The 19,261-nt window shown below is 45.7% G+C and overlaps 1 protein-coding gene across 3 annotated transcripts in view; it reads right to left on the minus strand.

Annotated features, from left to right (window-relative positions):
* Window positions 1-790: 790 nt before the first annotated feature.
* tle2b (TLE family member 2, transcriptional corepressor b) overlaps window positions 791-19,261 on the minus strand; it is a 32,528-nt gene continuing 14,057 nt past the window's right edge. The window contains exons 7-22 of one of the 3 annotated variants that reach the window (XM_049732346.1): window positions 12,478-12,540; window positions 10,179-10,253; window positions 9,616-9,796; window positions 9,150-9,166; window positions 8,155-8,295; window positions 7,520-7,573; window positions 5,957-6,124; window positions 5,711-5,852; window positions 5,333-5,502; window positions 5,066-5,142; window positions 4,715-4,964; window positions 4,389-4,636; window positions 4,167-4,314; window positions 3,467-3,617; window positions 3,295-3,371; window positions 791-2,834 (exon numbers count right to left, since the gene is read on the minus strand). In XM_049732346.1, the coding sequence (XP_049588303.1) occupies window positions 2,727-2,834; window positions 3,295-3,371; window positions 3,467-3,617; window positions 4,167-4,314; window positions 4,389-4,636; window positions 4,715-4,964; window positions 5,066-5,142; window positions 5,333-5,502; window positions 5,711-5,852; window positions 5,957-6,124; window positions 7,520-7,573; window positions 8,155-8,295; window positions 9,150-9,166; window positions 9,616-9,796; window positions 10,179-10,253; window positions 12,478-12,540 (2,070 nt within the window). In that variant the 3' untranslated portion in view covers window positions 791-2,726. The remainder of the gene's footprint in view (window positions 2,835-3,294; window positions 3,372-3,466; window positions 3,618-4,166; window positions 4,315-4,388; window positions 4,637-4,714; window positions 4,965-5,065; window positions 5,143-5,332; window positions 5,503-5,710; window positions 5,853-5,956; window positions 6,125-7,519; window positions 7,574-8,154; window positions 8,296-9,149; window positions 9,167-9,615; window positions 9,797-10,178; window positions 10,254-12,477; window positions 12,541-19,261) is intronic. The other 2 variants (XM_049732347.1, XM_049732348.1) reach the window with 2 other exon arrangements.

Genomic DNA, 19,261 nt, shown 5'->3' on the forward strand with positions numbered 1-19,261 from the left:
CCCTCGTTAAGTGCAGGTGCGTGAAAACTTTTAGCCACTTTCACGTCCAAAAGGAGCTAAAAGTTTTCACGCACCTGCACTTAACGAGGGAACCACACGGACACTCCATTAGGTACACCGCCATTTTTAAGTGTACCTAATAAGAGGCCACTTTATTAGGGAAATATCATGGTCAAAGGTCACAGGAGTAAAGCTCGTCCTCTCGGCCGCGTTCCAACATGTTTTACAAGTGACCCTCGTTAAGCGCACCTGCGTGAAAACTTTTAGCCACTTTCACGTCCAAAAGGAGCTAAAAGTTTTCACGCACCTGCACTTAACGAGGGAACCACACGGACACTCCATTAGGTACACCATCATTTTTATGTGTACCTAATAACAGGCCACTTTATTAGGGAAATATTATAGTTAATGGTCACAGGTGTCAAGCTCTAGTCCTCAGGGCCGCATTCCAACATGTTTTCCAAGATTCTAAAGGTTCAGTTCACTTAAAAGAACTGGAATGCACATCACTAATGTGTGAATGTCTGTATATGTATGTTTGTATGTATGTATGTATGAATGAATGTATGTATGAATGTATGCATGAATGTTTGTATGTATGAATGCATGAATGTATGCATGTATGTATGCATGAATGTATGTATGAATGCATGAATGTATGCATGTATGAATGCGTGTATGCATTAATGTATGCATGATTGATGTGTGTGTGTGTGTATCTGTTTGTGTGTGTGTGTGTCTGTGCGTGTGTACAGTGTGTTTGTATGTGTGTTTGAAAAAAAAAAGCAAAGACATGAACATTGTTTATTTTGCACACATTTTTACATTAGCATCAGTTCGTTTATACAGCACATGGAAGGAAAGACAACGCGGTGGGACAAAGCCTGCTCGGCCTTTTAAAGAAAAGCAAACTGTACAGCAGCTTGTGAATTGTAACAAGAAAAAACAAACAAATGCATGGTAATCAAACATACATGTACTGTACATACATACATACAGCTGCGTGTGTGTAATAAGGAGAGAATTAGTGTTGTGGCTGACAGGCGGAAAGGCAAAAGCATCAACATGGTCCACACTTCCAACTCCTGTGCTGTGTATTTTCAAACTAAAATAAAAACTATTTAAAAAAAAAGAACATCAGTGCAACAGGCCTGTGTTCCCAATTGATTGCTACCGTTGTCGCATGAAAATTTAATAGATCATTGCACCAAAAGGCAATATTTTGTTTTCCTAGATTAACCAACATTGATTAGTTTTATGCCTACACAGAAAGTACCTGAATCTTAATTTACAGTCTGAACTGTATTTCTTCCCTTTGGTGTGCTTGGTAGCATCAATAGCGGTTCTGCCTTCTCTATTTTTCACATTTTGGCCCAATTCCAAAGTCATTATTGTGAGAAGAAATGACAGCTTTTGTGCAAAATCTTCCTAGATTCTCATGAAAAGAAATTAACACAATGAAATGTACTTTAAGGGCAAGTGGCTTTGTTGATGCTGCCTATCACCTTTGCTTAAAAAAAAAAAAGAAGTCACATTTAGATTTGACACATCTGTTACAGGCAACCTTGAATACTATAGACAGGCATTCAAAATGAAGGACAGTGGACAGAATAGCCTTGAAAGAAGTACAAAATCAGCAATCATATGAATGCAAAACTTGTTGCGTAATATCTGAAGGGAAATGTGAGGGGCACATTAGTGTGTGTGTGTGTGTGTGTGTGGGGGGGGGGGGCACACTAGTGGGGCCCTGTGTTGGCTGACAGGAGAACAGAGTGGCGCGCATTAGACGTCGTCAGAAGGAAATCAGAGATAATAAGCAAGGAGGCTGTTTAATTGGCTGTCTTTTCTGATAGGAGGGGGGAGTCTTGTCCCCCACTCAACCCCCCTCCCCGGGTGACGTGGGAGCTTCCCATGCCTTGTGACACCTCTCGGCGGGCAGAGCGTGCGGCGGCGTGGCGTGGGCCTCATTACAGCTTCCCTTGTGTGCACGTGTGTGCGCGTGCCTAATGAAACGACAGTGCGCTCTATCGGTGCTCCTCTGGGGGTGGGAGGTGTGAGGGGCTACCCTTGCTCTGCTGAGCTCTTAATCAGGAAACAGCACTCATTAGGCAGCCGCCTCCTTTTCATTTACATTCTCTCTCGCTCGCGCTCTCGGCTTTCGGGTAGAGTTTCAGGATGAACCTAGTATGCACTAACCGCTTCAGCTGAATTTAATTTCAGGAAAAAAGATGGACTCAAGTTTGTTACATATTGTACTGTAGTATAAGTGTTGAATGTGTGTCTAGTTGCGTATCGTCACAAGTTTGATTGGGTCAAATTTGTCTTCAGCAGCTCTTTGTGCGTGTTTTCAATTCATATTTAAGTGTTTAACTGGTTGTTGCATTTCATGAATGGCAAAAACGAGCGGTTTTGTAGCAGACGCTCATTTATACTTAAAATTTCGCCTCAAGACAAAAAGCAAAATGGCAGCCTGTAAAATGAAAATGTGATTCGCTGGGCAAAGCTGACTTTAAGATTAAAATTTTTTGGACACTGAACCAGTTTACTGTTAGTCGCTCAAGCAAAGTGCATTTTAGGTTCATCCATAAATAGTGCCTCATCTCCCTTTTGATTTCTGTCTGACTTCTCTTGTCTGCTCCACTGCCCATTCTTGCTGTAAAGGTGGAAGGGGGAGGCTTCCGCGGTATTATGGGATGAGCGAGCGGTTGTCAAGGGGAACCAGAATCTCAGTAGACTACTTCGTACACCGTGGCCTTCTTGTCCCCCGAGCCGGTCACGATGTACTTGTCGTCCGGGGACACGTCGCAGCTCAATACCGACGATGACTCCTTGGACTGGATGAGGGCGAGGGACACCCACAAAGAGAGAGAGAGAGAGAGATGTGACTCATCAAATACTCAAGATGCATTTGCAATTCAATCACATGATAAACACACGCTGTCTCATCACACACGGCTCTCTCTCGAGGCTCATTAGCCGCTAACGTCAATAGCGGTCGTGCCGTGTAACATGGTGGCTAGCGGCTCCAACGGAACACTCGTGACCTTCAGGCACAGTATGACCTCTCCATCTTGGCTAAGAATTCAGCTCCAAATCAATAATGTGCTTGTTGTGACACAGAAGGGAACAAAAACAACACTTTGAGTGGAAAGTTTGAAGGACATCCAAGTCGTACAACAAAGACGACGGTCCGACGGGAAGTTTTGGACAGACGGTGAATGAAGGTGAAAGGTTTGCGTGTGGCCGCAATTTGCAGCTTTTAAACTAAAAAAGGATTTAAATGAGAAAAGTCACCTGAAAGATGCTGGCTCCGTACGGGGTCCTCCACGCATTCAGCAAGTTGTCTTTGCCTGTGCTTACAAACCATTTGCCTGAAAGCAAAAACAGAAAGGAAGGAGAGAATTTGGATGCTCCTCTCAGGGATCAAGTTTCTTCGGGTTTTGAACTAAAAGCTCAAAATGCTCACCGCAGTAGGCGAACTTGAGGGAGAGCACGCAGCTCTCGTGAAGGTGCAACTGGTACTTGTCGGGCTTGGACACGTGCAGGACTTCCACGTTACTGCTCTCCATCCCCACCGCCAGCCACTCGCCCGTCGGACAGTAACCCAGCGAGAAGATCTGTTGGTGGTTCAAACGCAGCACACCACCTAGTCGTTGACTTTTCCATCCATCATTTCTTATCGCGTTCTGATCTTATCTTTACACAATCTCCCGTATTTCTCTTCTCCCTGCATTGTTCTCCTGCTCGTGTCATGTTGGCCTTCTTTCATCGCGCTTATCTTTGCCTCACCCTCATCCCTCATTTCCTGACATCTTCTCCTGTTTTTGCCCTTTAGCTTTCATATCTCCACCCTTTGCTTTTTTTTTTTTGCTGCTATTGTTTGGCACCCGGTAACTGTGTGTTGGAGTTCTGCATGTGTGCGCGTCTTTTCGGCTCAAGGGACACATTTGGTCATCAAAGTAGAACTTGATGAATCGGCATTTTGCACTTTCTCATCCAAGTAAGTGTCAATAATTATCTGCTCATGTTCACCGGCCGTGTCAAGATGTGCATCCTGTATATCTGTCTGCCCAAGGCAATTTCTCTTCTTCATGCACGAATAAAACAACTCTTGATGTCACACCGGGTGCCGCGTAATTGCTTCATGTATCTGCGTGCTCGGCTACCTGTGAGGTGAAGTCGTGCTGCTGCAGCTGGCGTCCCTCCCTCAGGTCCCAGCAGCGCACCGTGTTGTCCAGTCCTCCCGTCCACAGCTTGGTGCCGTCGTTGGAGATGTCGATGCAGCTCGCTCCGTCCGTGTGGCCCTGGAACTGTCTGTGGCAGCAGACAACTTCATCAGCGACATTAACGATAATATTCTCTAAGTCCTTCCAGTTTGTTCACGCTACCTGACGAGCGTCTGGTTGTGTAGGTCCCAGACGACGATGTTGCCGTCGCTGCAGCAGGAGAAGCACACCTTGTTGTCAGGCGAGATGGCCAGCGCGTAGCAGGCGGGCGCCGACGACGTCAGCTCGGCTTTGATGCGAGGGGTGGGCGTGGCCAAGTCCCAGATGGACAGCGTGCTGGCCTCGCCGCCCACGATTAACGTGCGCCCGTCGGGTAGGATCTTACAGGAGCGGATGTAGTTATCGCGGTTCTGATTGAACGAGAGGATGCGTCACGTGATCACACTTTTGCATTTCTTAATATGTTGTGTTTTGTGAAGAGGACAGACCAGGCAGTCGAGCTGCGCCATGGGACTCTTGCTGCCCGGCTGGCTGATGTCCCAGACCTTGACGCAGCCTTTGCCCCCCGTGTAGACGTGGCGCGTGGAGGTGCTGATGGTGACGGCGCACACCACCTCGCCGTGGCTCAGGCTGTGGATCTGCCGCGCGTGGCGAGGGATGCCCGGGCCCAGCAGCGCGTCGGGAGGAAAGGGCACCGGCTGCATCTGGCCGTCTGCGCTCACGTGGAACGAATAAGCCCTGTGCCAGTATTTAAAAAAAAATAAAATAAAATTGGGTATGTTTTTATCTTTGAATTCAACTCTTGATGACTGTGTGGGTATGAAAGAAAAAAAACTCACGGCTTGCCGCCAGATGAGCCAGGCAGAGAGGACGACAGGCCCGGGGCCCTCAGGTGAGATCGAGAGTCATAAGCCACCTACAAACAAACAAACAAACAAGACTTGAGACATTGTTATGACATTAGCATTCTGTCAGCAATGGTAAACTTCTTTAACTGTCACAACAGAGTCACTACCTGATAAACTACACCAGCAAATCATTGCGCCTTTTATATCAAACATCAGGTTATAAATCAAACACGGACGTGGACAGATGACGCAGCTCACCATGGGGCTTCGAGCGTAGGCGCTGGCGGCTGCGCTGATTTGGGGCGAGAGCGTCAGAGCCCCGCCAAATCCTCCGGGACTGGCCAGCTCCCCGTTGAGCCCTGCGTGGGACACCACGCCAAAGTGAGCTGGGTACGAACCGGCCGGCACAGACATGGGGCTGCGGAGTGCTGGGAAAGTGAGGAGGAGGAGAAGGAGGAGAAGGAGGAGAGGAAAGGAAACGAGGATGGGAGGGAGGACAAGACATAACATACAAGCACGGTCACAGCAGGGCTGATAAGAACACAAGCACACAATTTTGATCCAAACATCTGAACTAAGTTCAATTTTCCACCACAATCATATTTTCACATTTCAAGCTGCAAGATGAGGTCTCACCGAGGGGGTCGGCAGCAGACGCCGCTTTGCTAACCAGGCGAAGGCAGGACGTGCTGGGACCGGGCGCTCCCGGGGTGAGGGCCTCGCGGTGCGATGGCGACGGGGTGCTGGACTTGGACAAGGGCGACTGGGACTTGTCCATCTGTGGGTTATTAATAAGAATTTCAGAATATCACTTATGGGGGGAAACTGGTACTTTACATGAAATTAGATGGAATGGACAGTAAACAATTATATTTTTTTTACCTGTGTGGGATCCTTGGCCTTGCCCGGAGCGGGACTGCACGGGTTGGGGGTGGAGGGCGGCTCTGCGGGGCCCGAGGAACCCGGGAGCTCTTTCCTTAAGGCAGGGGCTCGGTCCAAACCGTTCCCACGGGGAGAATGAGGTGGAGTGCCAACTGGGGAATTAGGCTCCTGATTAAAAAAAAACAACAAAGATAATTTCATTTCACATGAATACTCTCAGTCAAGCATGGCTTCGTTCCAAGCACATGTTGGCACCGTGGTGACCACAAGGTGATTTCAGGCGACTCAGCATATTTGATGACTCGGCAGTGCACGACAGCACATATCGTCCTGCTGCGGAGAATAGATGATGATGATGTCGGCTATTCCGGGATGCTTTCATCACTTTAGCCGAAAACGCCACTGCCTCCCCACCCTCGACAGTCTTTACCCTGTGCTTGACTGAGCACTTCTCACCGGGTCAGCAACTACAAAGAAGCCCCTCCCCTCCCTGTCTCTGTTATTACACACAATTGTCTACTTTTGTACCAACAAGGGAGCACTTGTGCTTTATTGAGTCACATGAAAATACAAAGATTTTAGATTAAAAAAAACACACACACCATAGTGCTCACTGGGAGATGCATTTTAAGGATTAGTTGAATAAAGCAGACTGTAATGAGCAGGGGAGGAAGAATATTGAAAGAAATATTGAGCTGGTCAAAAGAGAATCAAATGAACTCTCATTTTCTGGACCAACAATTATCTGGACGCGTCGCTTGTAATTTTATGGAACAATAAATGTGATTTGTGTCATATGAGTTAATTACGGAATTAATCAACTGTGTCAGAAATGTATTAAAAAACCAATAAGGATAAATAACTAATTCGACGACGCTCAAGAATTCCATTACACCCTAACGAGGCTTATTTGTCAAGCTATTACAAAATGTGTTTACGGCGTTACGTGACTGGTAAACATTCACATTTCTGAAGGTCAAACGAAGCACGAGGCGGCTTGGATGATTGACACACACGGGTGATTGATGAGAGAGGTTTGATCCAATTAGGGCAGCCATGTTGATTTTCAGCGCTCACGCCATCATCACGCCGTCATCACGCCACACGCGTATTTCACATATGACACGGTGTCACAAGGTTTATGTGACTTGGGGCTTTGTTACAGATAAAATGCACAAGACACGTGAACGGATCCGCAGAGGACAAAGGGACGAGTCTCTAGGGATGGATTAAGTGCTCACATTTCCAATTACAACAGAAAATAAGCGCTAACTCGCTAAATTTATAGCTTTTGTCCAGCATGAATGCAGGATTTGGGGACTTTTTTTTTTGTGTCTGGGAACCAGTTAACAGTCTTCATTCCATTTCTGATTATGAGGTGGCTCATGTTTTCTATTTGGTTTTAGTCCGATTTTTTTGGAACGGATTAATCACAAAAACTTTTAAAAAATGCTTTATGGCCAATTAAGTGCTGTAAATCTTTTACTATTTTTTAGTACAATTTCATGAAATTGCTCTTAAGGGTGTGACAAGGTTGGTAAAAACTGAGACAGGTAAACCAACCTCATTGGACACGTCCACCACCAGATTGTCCTCACTTTTATCCCCATCGCTGTCCTGCAAGCAAGAAAAGACAATATTTGCTCGGACTTTTCCTCAGGGACACCCAAGAGATACCTTATGCTTGACTCACACCCAAGGAGCTTGCACGCGCACCGATCGATATGTCAATATCTCTTGGCCACTGTCAGTCTAGCATGCACACTCGGACACGGTGACACTCGGCACCAAATATCTGCTGCCACACGAGCGCTCCATTGATTGTGCGTACACACACAAGTTGCTCTTTCTCCATCAGCCCGCATTTTTTTTTTTGGGTCTACTTTCCCACTAGACATCTTCCTCTCTCACTTTCGCTCCCTACTTTCCAAAGCGAGAATGATGGCACTTAGTTGCCATGGCAACCGAGCTTTGATAGCACCGGGGCCTGATACTCCTCATTGACATCGGTGATGAGTGACATCAGCAACCTAATTAACGCGCAGATGATTGCCGCAGTCGGGTCCTCAAATTGAAAATCAAAAGGAGGTAAGGGGAATTAAAAAATAAATAAATCACAATATGAGAAATCAGTAAGAAAAAGAAAAAGATGGAGAAGTGATGAAAGGTGAAAGGAGAGAAATGAAGCGAGCACGTACATATGAGTGCGGCGCGAGGGGCTCTTTGTCCTCGCAGCGTCTCCTCTTGGCCTCCGCCCCTCCCTGCGAGGAGGCGTAACCGCCCGATGGCCCCTGACGCTCCTCCGGGGGCTGACTGTCTGTCGACGACGCCGACTTACTCTGTAAAAGGGACATCACAACGGGAAATTCAAGTTTTTCCCAGCACCTTCATAACAACAATAATTCCAGTCCACTTAGAAAGTAAAGATCAGTGATGAAGATGCACTTTTTTTTTTTTGTTGTTGATCAGATAGATGCAAGATGTGAATGTGAATTGGGCTGCTTGAAAAAAAAATAATGAGTTGTGTGGCCTTCACGTGTCAGATCTCATGTGAGGTACGGCTCTCATTATGAGGCGGTGCCGGCATATTTACAATCCGGCCCTCTCAGAAGAGCCGATCAAAGCGTCGGGTTGTTTGGGCAGCAGGAGTTCATTTCGTGAGGGGGGGGCTCTATTTCTAGTCCCGGGGAGGTGCATCATCATCACAGCAAAGGAAGGAGCCCACCAGGAGGACAGGAAGGAGGAGAGGAGGAATAATACAGTGGAGCTCAACTCCCCTCCATGTCCAACGCAAATGTTAATTGAGCTCACCATTCGCTGCCGCGTTAAAGTCCACACTTTATATTTAGCAATTCACTAATGCACAGACGGCGGGGAGCTGAGAGCTTTTCTGTTCCGACATAAAAAGCGGAGCAAAGGCTCGGCAAATGCAATACTTGCGTTTTTGAAATTGATTCATTCTTTTTTTTGCCCACTTTGGTGGATTTTACAAACGTAAAAAAACACACCGGTGCAAGTTTGGCAGGATTTTAACAAATTAAGTGGCCAAATCACACACAGCAAAAAATGAATTTGTATTTTAATTAATCGATGATTAAATGATTTAAGGTTGACCATTGCTGTGTTTTTGAGACAAAATTTTACAGCTGTGGCAACACACAGTTTGGCATGCACATCACACACAAGTACTTACCCTGCTGGGTGCTCCCTCTGGGATTGGGCCAGGGGAAACATGAAAAGAAGAGGGAAAAAGGGAAGATAAGAGGGATGAGCAGAAAAAAGGTTGACGTCAGTGCTGATGTTGGCAACAGTAGTCAGCCAAGGTTACGACAGCTCCTTTTGTTCAAAATGATAGTGATGTCCATCCGGCCATTGGAGAATAGTGATTGGACACAAACAGCTCTTTTTCTCCTCCTTAAAAAAAAAAAAATCTTTCCATCCCTGGTTTTATTCATGAGGCTCTTGGCACGGAGCCGGAAACAGATAAGCAATGGCGGGGAGGTGAAGGAAAGTTCACGCGTACAAGCTTCTGCCGCACAGTGCCCGGCAATCTAGAATAGTTCAAACGAGGTCCGCTTGGGGATGATAGCGCTCTTGTCAATTTGGTTCATTGTCAAACGAAACATGAAACGATGACAAAGCAAAATACATGCAAGTACCTCGGAGATGTTCCGGGTCAAGGTGGTTGCGCTCGTCCTTGGCGGCGAGGTGGGCGGACACCCCTAGGGCCCCCGTCAGCGCCAGGAGCCCAGAGCCCCCCGCGCCTAGAGACAATCCGGACGGGTGCGGCGTCAGGGGGATACCTGGGGCGTGGTGGGACAGGTGCTGGAGCTGCTGCTGCTGTGGCCACAGGGGAAATACAAGAGGGAGGGGGGAGGGAGGGGAGCAGGAGATTATTATGGAAGCAAGAAAAGTGCGAGAGAGGAAATCATACCAGAGCAAGTTGATAGGATGGTGGAAGAGATTACGGGATTAAGAGGACGGCATGGTGGATAAAAAATTAAGACGGGAAAGGAGGAAATTGAATCATCAGCAAGCATTAGGGAAGGGAAAGGATGTGGAGATGACGATCAAGCCAGATTTGAGATCATAAAAGAAGAAAAGGAAAGGTGAGCAGGGGGATAACGTGATGGCGGGGGAGACAATGGCAAGAAAAGAACGATAGCATATAAAAACAACAAAATATGACATAATGACTGCGGTGAACGTGGAGGCGACTCACCCCGATGATGGCGTTGAGTTCAGCCATGGTGACCTGCTTGGCCCGCTCCACCGCTTGCACCACCTGTTGCTGGTGCTACACACAAACAACATGACTTGCTCAAAGTTGCACGAGACTCAAATCCGGCATGTTTATCCAAAGTCTCGATGTAATCGGTCACACACATGCACGCACGCACACACTGTCAATAATTGATCAAAGTGACAGAGCTGTGACCTCCCCCTCTCTTCATCAGTGCGCGCTCACACTTGGACCAAAAGAAACATGATTTGGATTCTGTGCACGCACACGCAAACGCCTTACATTGTTTGCAGCGTTACACACGCGGCCTCGGGCAGATTGCTAAATGCCAGTGCTTCCTGACCTGAAAAAGGCTAATTTGTTACAAAAGCGCCTTTTGCTGGCGAGGTCCTGTTGCCCCCTAGTGGTTGTAATGGGCACTTAAGAAACACAAAGTTCTTTTCTACATAAGATAAAAAATAGAGATTCCAAGAGGTGGTGCTCAGGCTCAAAATATATATGGTGGGATTTGGTAAAGTAGAGATTTATATGTGTGGAAAAATAAAACATAATTTTGAACATGTGCACACAATTTTCATTTTCCTAACATCTTTGAAGATGTTCAGACACTTTGTTCAAAAGACAATTTTATGTTTTCCATGAAAATAGTTTTAAGGATTTTTTTTTCTTAACCACTTTATATTAAAGTCTAGACAGGATTTCAGACTACTTTAATTGTGGAAAAACAACAACAGTGCTTCACTGTTTAAAGGTTCCACAGTTTGGTGTCAATACTGTACATTTATACTGATTGTTAGACTAAAATAAAAAGCTCCGATACTAAGACATCAATACTTTAAGGAAAACATTACTTTTGTTAGATGAAAAATGGATGAACTTGGCTCAGGCGGCAACGGAGTCCTCCAAACAGGTTCCTCACGCCCAACTACCAGCACATCCCTACTTTTTTTAAAACCATAATACAATGTCTTCTCTGTTTTTCTTATCTTAAAAAAAACATTTCCGAGCAACCCCAAACTGTTGAAACTGTGGTGGTGCCCATTGTATAACAATCTCAATGTGGCCATAACAAGGGCACAAAGTTCACCCCGCATAAATCATCACAGCGAACCGTTTTTGTTTAAGGAAGTAAAACTAAAAAAAAAAAAAAAGTGGAATCTGTCTCTGATTACACTGCGGCTTTGAGGCCGTTGCCAGCCACCTGTAGTTTTGGACGCCACCAGCCTCCAGAGATGGCTTGGTGGGTGGACCGCATTCTGAACTTGCGGTCTGAATACGATCCTATCGTTTTCAGGGCCAAAAATACAACAAGAGTTGAATCTCAGCGGGGGAAGTGTTTTCCTTTCTCTGTGAAGGGCAGGAAAGGAGACATTTTCCTTGTCGTTTTTTTTGCAACATTGGATTGCCAAGAGCATAGAAAGTTTATGTCGCACCGGGGAACGAGAGCGAGGGTACGCCGCAGAAGTCACTCGAGCGTTGTTAAAGGTTCCAGACCTGCTCTAATTGCACAGAAGCATCCGAAAGAAGCCACAGCTGAAGTGGAAAGGGCTTTTCACGCTACAAAGAGTGCAAATGCGGAAGCAGAGCAGGTGATACGCCGCTACCGGCAAGTGGGAGTCTTAGACCCAAATCCTCACAAAGCCCCTCACAATGTTCTGCAAAGTAAACTGTATGCACTTGAAGAAGGCCAAGGAAAAATGTGCTGAACAAGTTAGAGAATGTACAAGTGCAGAACAAGCGAGGACTAAAGATTGGTCTGCTATATACTTGACCTTTCTCCAAACGTCTCTACTGTGGTTAGAGAAAGAGAAATATTGAATTCACTACAGACCTAATTTGAAGGTCAATTGGCTGCGGGAAAAAAAAAAAAAAAAAAAAAGGACAAAAAGTTGGGTCTGTAAAAAATGGCCTAAGATTAAAGCAACCAACAGAAAGTTGTTGTATTTCCACTATAAATATTTCGGTTGTGTCGATTAATACAGAACAATAATCTCAAGTGTAGTTTTTCTAATTAAAAAAAAAATCAAAAACAACTGAAACGCATTGAATGCATTTCCATTCATTTCAATGAGCAATGATGATTTGAGTTGGCTACACAAAGAATTACTAACTTATAATAAAGTCAAGTGAAATGAAAAATCGCTTTCTACTACCTTGTGATGTCGATTTGAATCTGATTAATCAAAGAAATGTCAACAATGAAATTGATTTGCATATAGCACCGTCCAAACGAATCCAGGTAAAATGTGCCTGGTCGTCTGTCGAGAATCGCACTCACCTCTTGAGAGAGGAAAGGGATGATCTGAGCGCAGATGGCACTGAGACGCTTCACAATCTCCGCCTGTGATGGGAGGAAATGGCGAGAGTGAGCGAGAGAGCGAGCGAGAGAGCGAGGCTACTCGATCACATCACATATGGCAAAGTGCACAATGAACACAGAGCATATGATCCGCATTTACAGCACATTAAGCCTTCGCCGCATCAAAGAAACATGCTTCTAATGAGGTTGTGTCGGTGCAAGAGTGGAACAGGGACGGCTTGAGTGTGCCTTTCAGCCTTTATTCACTGACTGGACACTTCAGTAGGTACACCTGCACAAGGCAGAACTTTTTGACCATGAAAAATAAATGTCAGGAAAAGCCTACTAGAAAATCTGAAATGCATTTGCGGTTAATCAGAGGCAGTCTAAATGTGATCTAATATGAATTTGAGACTGGTTCATTCTGCCCAGAGTCAAATAAGAGGGTGTGTACACTTATGCAACCACATTTTATTTTCCTCTCAGAAAGTTTTTGTTTTAATTTGAATTAAACAAAATTGTAGGTCACGATAATAACGGGAAAACTTTTTAAATGATTTATTTGGGCCTCATATTTTTTAAATCCCCCAAAACCTGGGGCGTCGTTTCATTATGCAGGTGTTCCAAATGAAATGAATGCCGCTCGCTCGTCAGTTCATTTGGTGACAATATATTTGAGAAAGCATATAAATATGCATTCTGTTGTCCTAAAACCATTTTGCGATTGTGTTGCTGCACATCCACAAAGCTAGTTAGCATCCAGCTGCGTACACGCACACAAAGCCTCTACTGTGTGTCTAATTCGATCTGTCTGAGTGCCCTTAGCCTCATTTTGCTCCCTACCTCACTCAGCCGTTCTCTCTTTTCCTACAACAGCTCTCGGAGTCGTGATTACGCCACTTGCCTTCCTCCTCCTCTTCCTCACCTCCCCCTATGCTTTGACTCATCCCTCTATTTTGCTCCCCCCCTCCCATCCCTTTGGCCGCTCTGCTTTTTAATTTTTCCATTATCGGCCTCTCCCCTCATTACTTTCTGGCTTTAATTTTCTAGATCCGTCTTCTTGCCACCACTAGGGATGACGAAAGGATGAGCAGAGGACATGAAAAGGCGGCGATAAAGAGCGACGAGCTGAGGTTGGGAACACAACACACACTCATCTGTGTGATGAGGCGGCCTGTCAGTCACAGCCGGTGTATTTGTGGCCGCCGCCGCCGCCGCCGCACACACTTGCAAGGACGCAGACTAATTACATCATACGTTTATTAGTGTGTTTGTGTGTGTAGAGAGATTTATGCATAAGTAAATCCAATATTTACTAACCTGACTGGGTTTTAATATAGTGATACGCTATTTATGACACATTTTAGAATAACACTGAATCAGTTCCTCTGTGTGGATAGTAAAAAATTAAATACCCCCGAACGAACCATTGTAACTTTTCATCTCACAATACACATCAATAATCACGCACAAAGAAAACATTCTAAAATGAACCCCGCAGCCTTTTCTTTCTGTAGGCATAAAAAGCAGGATTAAAGAGGATTTAACATTCAATAATCATCAGCAACAACTAGGCTGAGCACGAAATGGGCCGACTTCTTGAAGATCTTATGAAAGCATTGTAGCAGCGTCACATGATCAAACTATAGAAGAAATGGATCATGTCGGGATGGATTTGTGGAGAAGTGTACGGGGATGTGGAAATTAAACTGGCAGTTTTTCCTCTTTGTGCTTTTGAGGCAACTCTTTTTTTGGACTACATAACGGGAACTAAAGCAAGGCACGAGGGACTCGATTGGTTACGAGTGCGTCGAGGCCGCATAGTTTTGCTCTTGATAATCATCTGAACAGAGGCTAACAAAGGCCGTGTGTGTTTGAATCAACAAACATCTGCAAACGAGCAAGCGTCTCCTACTTGGCAAACGCTCTCGCAATCTGGAAACAATTCAATCAGCCACTTGCCAAACTGACTGAAGACAATAATGGGGCTGGAGCTACGTCATGTTCGCAATTGGGAAGACTTTAGCTTTGGCAAGACGAGACGGGCTTTTTTTATTTTTATACAATGAGAGGTATGAGTGTTACTTCAATACATAAATAATCTTCAGTAAACATGAAAACTGTTTGCAGGAGGACAATTGGTTTGGCGCACACACTTCCTTCAAAACAAACCATCTAACGTAGGAGAAATAGCAGCAGCAACAGATAAAACTGATTTTTTTTTTTTTTTTTGAGGGTTGGGTATGAATATTGGAGGATCAGCGCTATGGAGCGAAAGCAGCCAAAAAGCCAACGGGGCTTCTGCACCATCACAAAAGTGGGCTCGGCCGCAACCGAGTGTGCACCGAGCCAGGTGTCACAAACATGAGCAGAGATGCCCGTCCGCGGGCCTGCCAAGGCACAGCCACCAGGGAGTGCTGGCACAGGCTGGATGGATGGATGGTGGGATGAGCGGATGGAGCTAGGAACAGATACAAAGAAAAGAGAGAAAGAGACATGGGGGGGTGTCGATAAACACCTGAGGGCAGATAAGCTGCCAACTGCGCAGACAGGGAGAGAGACAAGCTTGAAGTCGATTTGAGATTCTCCCCCAAAAATGTGGAGGTGAGAAAACAATAAGGACGGCAACTTTTCATTGAACAACAATTTCCTTCTTACAAAAGGGGAGAAAATAATCTTGTAAGGAAATGATGGATGCAAGGAGAAAGCAAGAATTAGTTCTAGGAGGACACGCTGTTCTTGAGGTTGTGCTACATATTAGCGTGTCACAGCCTGAAAAACAAAACACACACACACACAATGACAGACTGACAGCACGCTCACACTTGTTATCTGGTTAGATCATCGCACCCAGAAAGTGTTCATACCATCAGTGTCTCGTTAATGTCGAGCACGACCTGGAATGTGTGTAACACACACACACGTGTTACACAAGTGCAACGTTCAATCACAAAAGGCGCATTCATTGGTTTAAGCTGCGGTTGGAGCTGGAGTGTGGTTGTGGAGAAGAGCAGCGAGAATGTGAAGCAACCTGTCAACATTAAGAATGGAAACTATTCACGCCAGCAGCGATGCAAATTAAAAACAGTGCTTTGTGCCTGCTCATTCGAATGCAACAAAGTGATATTTGACTTGTTAACCACTTTTCGGGGTGTGCCGCCGTCATTCCGATTGTCTTGTTTGTCAATTTCCTTAAGCATACTCGACTTTTCCACACCGGTCGCGGTGCTATTATGCTGGGTTTGAAAGGTCACCCCGCGGCTTCAGATTGCGGTGATTTTGTCAAACAAGAAGAGTGAGGAAGTCTGTTTTCACACCAGCACCTGGCCCGGTGGACCAGAATCACACCCAGAGTGGAAAAGCTCTCCAGAGCTTACTTTGCTAGTTCTAATATTGCCCCCACTTCCTCTCCGGCAGTGTCGTAAAAAAAACATTTTACACGTGCCCGCCAGCTTTACAATGGCTGTCAAAATGGAAAACGTTAGACAGGGGGGAGAAAAGTAAGACAGGTGGGAAGGAAATGTACACTTGTGGGTATATTTGAAAAAGTAAACAACAGCTGCAGAGAATGACGTAGCTTCAACGTTCCGTGTCGGCGACTCGGCGCCCGCCGGGCTTCGGGCCCGCCATCAAGGACAACCCGTCGACTCGCCCGATGTGGTCGGAAAAGGAAGGCGAGTGTTTCATCCCACTCGCTGACTGAAAAATCGCTAACATCTCTTCTATTTCTGCCACAAGGCGCTCTCCTCCTTGTGATCGACTGCTGCAGCGAACACCGATGACCCTGCGGGAGCTGAGGCTTGCTCAAAATGGCCACCTTTTACTTGCACTGGAAGGGGGGGGGGGGGGGGGGGGGCTATCAAATAAATGCCAGAAAATGTCAAATCAATCTGAGGAATTCACAAAAAGGGTTAGCATGGAGGTCTTCGGAAGAGATCTTTGCATCCGTGTTTTTACAACGTTGAGCGAAGTTGTGTTTATTGTATTTGATGGCGAACGTTGTGAGGATTTTGAAATCATATTTGTATTTTTACAGTGGTATTTTTGAAAGGCATTCGACGTGTAAAAAAAATAAAAATGAAATAAAACGCGGCCCTTTCGAATGATGTAAATATCCCCTAAACAGTTGTGAGAATAGTCTCTATACAAACACGCAGTGACTCTTACGTAATCCCCCCCGCTTGCAAAAGGTCAATATTTGTAGCCGCTAACACGCTAATCAGACACTGATTGCTGTTGGAGGCTCGCAGCACTTCAGTGACATCATCTTTTTCCTCTCCACCACCTTTCATCCTTCTGTTCATTTGTATCTCTCTCGGCCACTTTCTTCCTCTCTCGCTTCCTTGTACTTGCTCCACTCTCCCTCCTTGTCCTCCTCTCTCATCCTTTTCTGCCCCCACTCATCCCCTGCCTCATTTCCCCCCCCTCCCTCCCTCCTCTGGGCAGCGTGCCAGCCTGTCTTCGCTGGCATGACGCCAGCTTCTCGTCCTCCTCCCTTGCCTCTGATTGATAGCCCTGCTGTTATGGAGGGAGAAGAAGGGAAATAGGAAGTAAAAAAAAAAAAAAAAAAAAGCACACACATACACCAAAAGCACGAACAATCAGACACACACACACAGCACGTATAAATACAGCTAAACACACAAAATGAGGCGCACGCACACACGCAGCCAAGAAGGGCGCACACAGAAAAGCAATCCAAACAGAGCAGAGAAGTGCACACATCCAGTACAAAGAGATGTGTGCAGAGCAAGCAAAGCCTCCCAGCATGAAAGCCACCAGCGGCTCACACTTGCTCACACACGTACACAAAAAGACAAGATTCATAGTAGAACTACGAGAAGACAGGCAGCCGACCAGGCAGGAGAAAGAAACATTTAGAAAAAGATGCAACACCACGCAAGTGTGCAGAGTTTGAAGGAAGTCGAGCGTGTGATGAGCAAAGTTTTCCCCACATATACGTTTCTGCCAGCCGCTGGCGCCCATGAAGAGGAATTTCGTGTCGTCATCGAATACAGCTGCCATGATCCAACTAAACACAAAATAAAAAATGTAGTAGTTTTCAGCTAGTTGCTACGTGCCTTGAAAGTGGCTAGCAACCAATCGAGGATGTCGCCCACCTCTCACCCCAAATCAGTTGGGATAGACTCCAGCTCACACGCTAAAGTTCTTAAGCGAAAGGCTGGATTGTCTAAAATGGAAGACAATTTCTAAATCAACTCTCAAACCTCATTTGAAGGAAACGTTCTAAAAAGTCACCAAGATTAACGTGCTTGCGAAAATGTACAGCGTTGTCAACTATGAAATTAGCCTCAAAATGGCCGACAAAGAGAAATCAATTCTAAGATGGCCGCGTGATAATTACTGAATGACAGCTCTTGGAAAAAGACACACATCATATTAACGGTTGCATTAGCCTGATCCTTCATCCATAAAGTAAGCTAACACATTAATTACATTGAGTGCGACCGTAAGAACGATGAGAATCCCACAACAGCCACCTCTAAAAATACACACGTGTTGTACACACAGGGAATTTTTCTAGGGCAAAGTGAGTGTGAGACCCAAATGTTGCGGTGCTCCAGCGGTGGTGGCAGTCCAACAAGCCTCGCTCGCCCTTTCTCTCTCTCTGGCTGTATTATAACTCCAGCTATTAGTCATAGCCGCACCATGGCAGCTCACCAGCTTGCACAGACGGCCCGCATACGTGCAGCACAATGCAATGCAGCGGGGAAAATGGGAATCATAACTCAAGAAATGAAATCATCCTTGGTTAGGTTAGTTTAATTTCTGACAGTGATCTAATTGAATTGAAATAAATGTTACATATTCAAAGTATAATGGAGACTTATTCTCCTGCTCACTCCCGCACCCCCCCCCCCTTACAGAAAATCTCCTCTAGAAGAGTGACAAAGCCATTATGTTAAAAGGCTAGCTCGACGGGAATCCCGCTTTCTCTGCAGTTAATTTCTCTCCCTTCACATTTTTCGCTTCCCTTTTTCTTTCGCTCATTGCCTTTGCCTACTACGTTAATTTGTGTCACCTCTAAAGGGTTCCATCCTGCTCCATCTCTCTTCGTCTCATTATTCACCAATGAGCTCCTTTACACACACACACACACACACACACACACACACACACACACACACACACACACACACACACAGGACTGAGAGAGAGAGAGCTATCAAAGCTGCACACAACTCGAGCACACAGACATGGCGGCAACATGTGCAAAAAGAGTCATCACACGTCAGTGATCAGAGAAGAGTCCAACTAAACGGCAGAAATAGACGCACAAAGTCATCTGACCGCTCCCGAGCTAACGTGACCCACACACGACACGGGAAGTGAGACTGAGGAAGAAAGAGAGAGTCCAATCCTATTATGAAAAGATGAGTTGAAATTGAAGGCATCTCTCTCTCTCTCTTTTTATCTTTCACTCTCTCGTTCTCCCTCCCTCCAAATGAGATGAGGATTCAGGTCACAGCACAAGCCAAATTCTGCTCAACACACACTCTTGACGGTGGGAAAAAAAAATTGCAGGCACGGCTGAGTGACTCGGGACACACAGACACACACAGAAAGCGGCAAGCAGGAAGGAAGGACAGTCGGCTGTTCCGTGCGTCCTCGGGAGAGGAAAAAGGCCTGGCCTGCGGAGCATCCCGACTGTCCTGTCCGGTTCTTTGGAGAGCCTTGTGCTTTTGTTGCCGTATTCTAGTACTTTTGTATTCATTTCGTATCTCGGGAGGTGATAAACGGG

Source organism: Syngnathus scovelli, chromosome 10, assembly GCF_024217435.2.
Source record: "Syngnathus scovelli strain Florida chromosome 10, RoL_Ssco_1.2, whole genome shotgun sequence".
NCBI classification, from domain to species: domain Eukaryota; kingdom Metazoa; phylum Chordata; class Actinopteri; order Syngnathiformes; family Syngnathidae; genus Syngnathus; species Syngnathus scovelli.